General features: G+C 50.0%; 1 protein-coding gene across 1 annotated transcript in view; it reads left to right on the forward strand.

Moving 5' to 3' along the window:
* The window catches only part of LOC134467761 (vesicle-fusing ATPase), a 49,356-nt gene that overhangs the window by 34,594 nt on the left and 7,262 nt on the right, over positions 1–7,500 (forward strand). The window contains exons 16-18 of the mRNA XM_063221658.1: positions 613–679; positions 902–981; positions 5,666–5,800. Of these exons, the coding sequence (XP_063077728.1) occupies positions 613–679; positions 902–981; positions 5,666–5,800 (282 nt within the window). The remainder of the gene's footprint in view (positions 1–612; positions 680–901; positions 982–5,665; positions 5,801–7,500) is intronic.

The following is a 7,500-nucleotide window of genomic DNA, read 5'->3' on the forward strand; positions in this document are numbered from 1 at the left end:
CTTTTTGGAGTTAACGTCCATTTTGAAGAAAAGCTGCTATAAATGAGTCCGGTTTTAGGTAGAAAACAGTGGACAGTGGAAGGCTTATGTCTATGCCACGTACCTGCATCAGATATCACAAGAATGGAGTCTGATAGCACGAGAAAAAGGCCCATCCTACCCCACCCTCTCTTTCTCTTTCCTGCTCAACTTTTTGGCTTTTGTATCATTATAAAGGCCAAAACCCTGAAAATACACACAAACACACGAAAACGGAGACACACACACACACACACACACACACACACACACACACACACACACACACACACACACACACACACACACACACACACACACACGTCCATCTGCGCACACACACAAACAGTTGCTGCTGCTTGTGTGTGATAAGGCTTTGGTGACATGTCTGATGTCAGCAGCATATTAGTCAGAGAAAAAAAATTGCTGAGCGAATTAGTTCTGCTCGACTTTTGCTAATCAGAATGGTCTGGCAGACTTGTTTCTTTTGTTGTTTACGTGTGTGTGCGCGTGTGTGCGCGTGTGTGTGTGTGTGTGTGTGTGTGCGTGTGTGCGTGCGCACACGTGTACGTGTGTGTTTGGTCCCCCCTGTAGATATTTGAAGATGCCTACAAGTCGCAGCTCAGTTGTGTGGTGGTGGACGATATTGAACGGTTACTGGGTAAGCAGCACACACACACACACACACACACACACACACACACACACACACACACACACACACACACACACACACACACACACACACACACACACACACACACACACACACACACACAGCAGCCACCTAAAATACTTATTCTGGATTTGTTCTTTCATTTAAACTAAACTTTCATCACTAAAAGGCAAATCGTTTGTGTGCGCGACTCTTTTGTCATTTCAGATTATGTCCCAATTGGACCTCGGTTCTCCAATCTGGTTCTGCAAGCTCTGCTTGTTCTGCTCAAGAAGCCACCTCCCCATGTAAGTACAGCACAGAGTCAAGGATGCTACAATACATCCCTGGGTAGTGCCGTGGCGCCGTGCCCTGTGGACGACATTGGCCAGGGCTACCTGGGTTCAGCTCCGGGCCAGGTCATTTCTCTCCCTCTCCCACCCATTTCCTGTATTGTCTCGGCTGTCTTACATCATAGGATGAAGGCACAAAAAGAAGACACTGGGTGCATTCCAATATGCAGACTTGCTTCCTCCACTTGTGCTTGTGGCTTGTTTGCTGACACCCCGCCTCCGTGGAGTAAACAATTAAGTTTCCCCGCTATCAGCCTAGCCACAACGATTTTTGGGGGACTAGTCTTCATTCACCATCCCGTTTGAAAATGAGAAAATGACTTCACAATTGAAGTTTTGCGAGATCTTGAAGTACAATGTGGTTGTCAGTGATGTCATCACGACGTATTACTTCCTGGTACGAGGCCACAAGCACAAGTGGAGGATGCAACGTCACACATTGGAATGCACCACTTTCAGCCTCTTCAAACCTTTGTGATCCTGATTGCAGTATTGCGTCTAACAGACAGGGGGCAGTAGCTCAGCCTCCACTAGCGTATGCGTTTACACTGTGCGCCGGTCTTAATGGCAAACGTTTATGGCATTCAGTCATGCAGTTTATGTAAAAATGTGTCTGCGGTCCGTGTGTGTATGTTTGTCGCCACTTGTGTTTCTTGTGTGTGATTATGGTTTCTTTCTCATGGTTTGTTTGTGTTTTTCGCACTCAAAATCTGTACCCCATTAGACGTAATTGTTGTGTTTTTGGGAGTGAGAATGATGTTTTTGTTGTGTCTGGGGCGATGTATGTGTATAGCTCTCGTCTATGGGAAAAAGGCTATTGTTTCGGATCCGGTGGTTTTCCTCAGCTATGCAAATCGCCATCGGAAAGGAATGTGCGATGTGCACCTCTCCCGTTTTTCCACACATTTTCCCACTATAGCTGCAGGGAAGTGACCAGGCAGTGCTTTTAACACAGCATAGATTAACACATCTATCAATTTCAGGGCCTTTTAGAGGAGGACTGGGGATTGAGGCTTGAAGATTCGGGGATTGAGGATTAAGGATGGCGAAGATTGGTAGTTGTAACATTGTCGCTGGCATTTTTGAGGGTGATGGTTAGAATGTTAGGCACGAAAAGTGGTGTAGTCTGGCACAGCAAGGGTGGTATTCATCACGTCAGGCCTCACCCGCTTACACCAAGCAATGGCAAAATGGGCAGCATTGCGTTTACGCCGTGGTTAGGTAGGATGGGCAAACTCCTTCCTCCAAACAAAGAATACAGGGCACTGTTGTTTACTGTTGTTTACCGTGTGTGTGTGTGTGTGTGTGTGTGTGTGTGTGTGTGTGTGTGTGTGTGTGTGTGTGTGTGTGTGTGTGTGTGTGTGTGTGTGTGTGTGTGTGTGTGTGTGTGTGTGTGTGTGTGTGTGTGTGTGTGTGTGTGTGTGTGTGTGTGTGTGTGTGTGTGTGGTAGCAGGCCTGATTGTGTGTATAGTGTTTGAGAGATATTGTGCCGCTGCAATACGGGCATAGATGCTTTTGTCTTGAGGTGGGGTCTTGCTGAATGCCTGTGCTGTGCAGTTGCACACACATACACACACACACACACACACACACACACACACACACACACACACACACACACACACGCGCGCGCGCGCACACACACACACACACACACAAATTCACAGACACACAAATTCACAGACACACATATCCCGACCACCATCACCAACGCATACACACACAGGCACACACATACACATTCACACGCACATATCCCCAACACCATCACCAACACATACACACACACACACACACACACACACACACTTCTCTTCACACCACCACCACCACCACCCTCAATGGATCATGGAGGCGGGGATGGGGATGGGGATGGGGATGGGAGCAGAGTAAAGGGGCCCTGGGTAGCTATATAGCCCAGGAGGGAGCCCAGCGGGACGCCATCCCCGAGGAGAATGGAGACCGGTGGGAGAGCTGAGCGGGCCGCATGGGCTACACACACACACACACACACACACACACACACACACACACACACACACACACACACACACACACACACACACACACACACACACACACACACACACACACACACACACACACACACACACACACACAGAGACCGGTGAGGGAGCTGAGCAGGGCATATGTGCTACACACACACACACACACACACACACACACACACACACACACACACACACACACACACACACACACACACACACACACACACACACACACACACACACACACACACACACGGAGACCGGTGAGAGAGCGGAGCAGAGCACATGGGATACACACACACACACACACACACACACACACACACACACACACACACACACACACACACACACACACACACACACTCACACGCAGAGCACATGGGATACACACACACACACAGACACACACACATACACTCACACACACACACACACACACACACTGAGAGAGCGGTGGGAGAGCTGCTCTGAGCAGTGCAGAATAGAGTAAAGTAGAGCTAGAGAGCTGGCAGAGCCCACTGCCTGTGTGGCAGCTCCATCTTATCTGCATGCAGGCCGAGACGAGGCCCCGCGCCACAGGGGGTCCAGCACGGCATTCTGGAGGCTGGGGAGAGGGAGGGCAGGGCAGGGCAGCCAACACTGGAGACAAGCAGGCCAGTTGTCCCAGGCCCAGGGAGATGGACGATGGAGGGGCCCAGAATTGGATCCTCATTACATTGAGTGGGGGGTGCCTTTCAGATGACTTTGTCTAGGGCCTGGTCAAAGCTGTCTGCGGCCCTGGGGGAGGGGTTCATGGTGCTGGTGGTGGTGGTGGCTGCGATGAGAATTGTAGATTGGTGGGGGGGTGCATGAGGAGGGTAGGATGTTCTTTTTTTTTCATACTGAGGATGGTGGTGGTGCAGCCTGCACAAGGCCCACGCCACGGGGGGTAGTAGAAGCAGGCCTTGGGCTGAAGGGATGAGGTGAGGGTGGGAGACAGGGAGGGGGTGGGTTGATGGTTGGCGGGGGTTTAGGGAGGACTGTTTTTTTGGGCTGGAGGGGGTGGAAGGTGGCCAGATGGAAGATGGTGGTTGTTGTTGGGATTGGGATGGTACATATGGCGGTAAGTGGATCGAGCGCTTGGGTGACTGTTTGGGGGTAGGAGAGTTTTTGGGGTGGTGGTCTGGGCTCTAAATTAGCGCCTGCCAACCGGCCAAATGCTGGTGAAAATCTAGTTCGGCTGGTAGAATATAAAACTTAATGCCACTTTGACCCACTGGTGAGTTTGCGTTTGGCTAGTAATATTAACATCTATTAGCCACTTTGGCTGGTAATGAGAAAAGTGGCTATAGAGCCCTGGTGGTGGTGATGGTAGGGCTTGTTGGGTGGGATAGAAGAAGGTTGGTTACTTACGGAGTACGGAGATGATGGTAGTGTCGTGTGTGGGCGGGGGTGGGGGGCAGACTGTTAGGTGGTGTGCTGTGGGGGTAAGAGGTTTTTTTGGGGTGGTGGTGGTGGTGTTGGGTGGGGTCTGAAAGGGAGGGGGGGTGGGGGGTTGATTTCTGAAAATGGAGGGAGGTAAGGCTGGTGTTCGGGAAGGGAGGCATACAGGCGGTTGGTTGGTCTGTGGTGGGGGTAGGAATTTTTTTTGGGGGGAAAGGGGATGGTAGGGCGGGGGTGTTCTTGGAATAAGAAGATGGAGGGAGCGAGAGAGGGAAGATGGAGGGTGGTGGATGGTGGATGGCATCAGAATGGGTCCAGGGCGGAGCGGGCCGGGGTGGGTGCGTATGGACCATAATCCCCCTGTTCTCTTAGCCGTTTGGCTGTGGGAATCTAGCAGCGCCCGGCCTACTTGGACAACAAGATGGATGTGACTGGCAGGCAGGCAGGCAGGCAGGAGAGGGGGTGGGGTGGGGCGGAGGCTGGGTGGGTGGTTGCAGATCGGTGGGTGGCAGGTGGCGGTTGGTGGTGTTGTAATGATTGAGTGGAAGGGGTTTGACAGGGGTGGGGTGGGATCAGTGTTGCCAGATTGGGGCGGTTTCCCACCCAATTGGGCTGCTTAGGGTGGCCGTCTGCAGGTAAAACATGGTCCAAAACGGGCATTGAGAGGGTTTTGTCTGTGGATTTATGGCCATAGAAATCAATACAATTTCATTCAAATTGGGTGGGATTTATTGCCCCTCTGCATTTTTTTTTAGTATTATTTGGGCTGGATATGATGACACATCTGCTGGCAACCCTGGCTGGGGCTGGGAGGATGTGGGGTGTGGTGTGGAGTGGTGGTTCTCCTTGCCGGCCTTGGAACAGCCCCGAGTTGTAGCCATGAGATGTAAACCTGAGAGAGGAAAAATGTGCAGCATTTTCATGCCGATGCATTTAAATTTTTTCTGTTTATTTGTTTGTGGTGGTTGTCCCTCCTCAGGGCTGTAAAATTGCATTGCATTACATTGGATTACACCTAGCATATGCTTTTATCCAAAGTGACGGAAAGTTATTTTACAGGGTATTGGTTACAGTCCCTGAAGCACTATGGGTAAGGTACCTTGCTCAATGGCACCACAAGCCTCAAAGGATGTTTTGTGTTATTTGTTTTGTCTGTTTGCTTACTTGCTTATTAATCTGTTTGTGTTGTCTGCCCCCCACAGGGCCGCAAGCTGCTTATTATTGGCACGACGAGCCGCAAGGACGTGCTTCAAGAGATGGAGATGCTGGACGCCTTCAGCACCAAGATACACGTGCCCAACATCGCACGCGGAGAACACCTGGTGGAGGCGCTGGAGGTAGACATGGAGCACACACACGCGCGCACACACACACACACACACACACACACACACACACACACACACACACACACACACACACACACACACACACACACACACACACACACACACACACACACACACACACTGTATATAGCACCAAGACACCAAGATGCCTAACATCACACACAGATCCACACACACACACACACACACACACACAACCTTAGGTTATTCATACTATATGGATATTCATATGGTTGTATGATTCAGTAAATGGAGCAGTGCATAGGGTGCAAGTTAGATCGGTTTCCCTTCATAGTGTCTTATGGCATTTAATCAATGGCCATCCTAGTGATTCCTTCTGGAATCGTATTTGGTTGAAGATCAAATGTGGAGAGAATTAGAAAACTACAAATATGCAATAAAATACATGGTTGAAATCAATCCAAAGCTGAAGCTGTTGTCATCACTGCCAGACCAGAGGTAAATCACCAAGCCTCAAGACATCAGGTGTCACACACTACCAGGCCAGCCCACCAGAGGGAGCTCCCCTCTATGCCTTTTCCCCACTAGACCAGTGGTGTGTGCCTGCCTGGTCATGTTTGCTCTCATTAGAAAGGGATTTCTAGGGCATGTCACACACAAAGCCAGCAAACCAGCAAGCCGATCCTAACTGCTGTGCTGACACAAATTAATATTTACAAAATGACAATGGTGCAAGAACAAAACAAAACAAAAAAAGAACACCACCACCACAGAAGACTCATCTTAACCATCAAAAGCAAGATGATGATTATGATGACGAAGGTTGGAATGAAATGGGTTTCTGTCTACATATCTGCACATAAAAATCACATTTGCACCTGCGCACACTCGCCGTGACCGCATCATTTGACTGTAGAGTAAACCATCGCCTGCAAGGTAAGCGTCTTCCCGACCATTGGGTAATGGCATGGCAACCCCCCGCCCCCCCCCCCCCCCCCCCCCCCCCCCCCCCCCCCCCCCCTCCCCCCCCACACACACACACACACACACACACACACCACCACCACCACCACCACCACACAGGCTGCCAACGTCATAATAGGTCCCCCACCACCAATCACCAGGGGAAAATGCCCTGCTTCCCTTCCCTGCAACTCCGCCCCTGTTGTGTGAGGAATTCAAGATTCGAGATTTCTTTTATTACATCTCATTACAACGGTGTATAAAAGAAAAAGTAAAATTCTTTGTGTTTTGTCTCCTTAAAAGATAAATTAATGAGCGTGTGTGCTTGTGCCTGTTTGTGTGTGTGTGTGTGTGTGCTGTGCGTACATGTGTGTGTGTGTGTGTGTGTCTGTCTGTCTGTGTCTGTGTCTGTGTATGTGTATGTGTATGTGTGTGAAAGAGGGACAGAGAGAGTGTTTGTGTATGTATGTGAATGACTTTTGGCTATCTTCAGCCTTTGTTCAACCATCTAATCAAGCGTTCAACCATCTCAGAAACTGCTTTTAAGTCTAGTGGTGCAAGCTCTTAAACTTCGGCTGCATGGCAGGCCTGAAGTGGTGGTGGTGGAGTGGAGAAGGAGTGTCTTGGTTATGGCTGGGCATTCACTCTCTTCATTTCCCCTCTCCTCTCTTCTTCTCTCTTCTCTTCTCTCCTCTCCTCTCTCCTCCTCTCCTCTTATCTCCTCTCTTCTCTATCTCTCTCCTCACCTCACTAACCCCTCTCTC

The sequence above is a fragment of the Engraulis encrasicolus genome, chromosome 17 (genome assembly GCF_034702125.1).
Source record: "Engraulis encrasicolus isolate BLACKSEA-1 chromosome 17, IST_EnEncr_1.0, whole genome shotgun sequence".
Classification (NCBI taxonomy): Eukaryota; Metazoa; Chordata; class Actinopteri; order Clupeiformes; family Engraulidae; genus Engraulis; species Engraulis encrasicolus.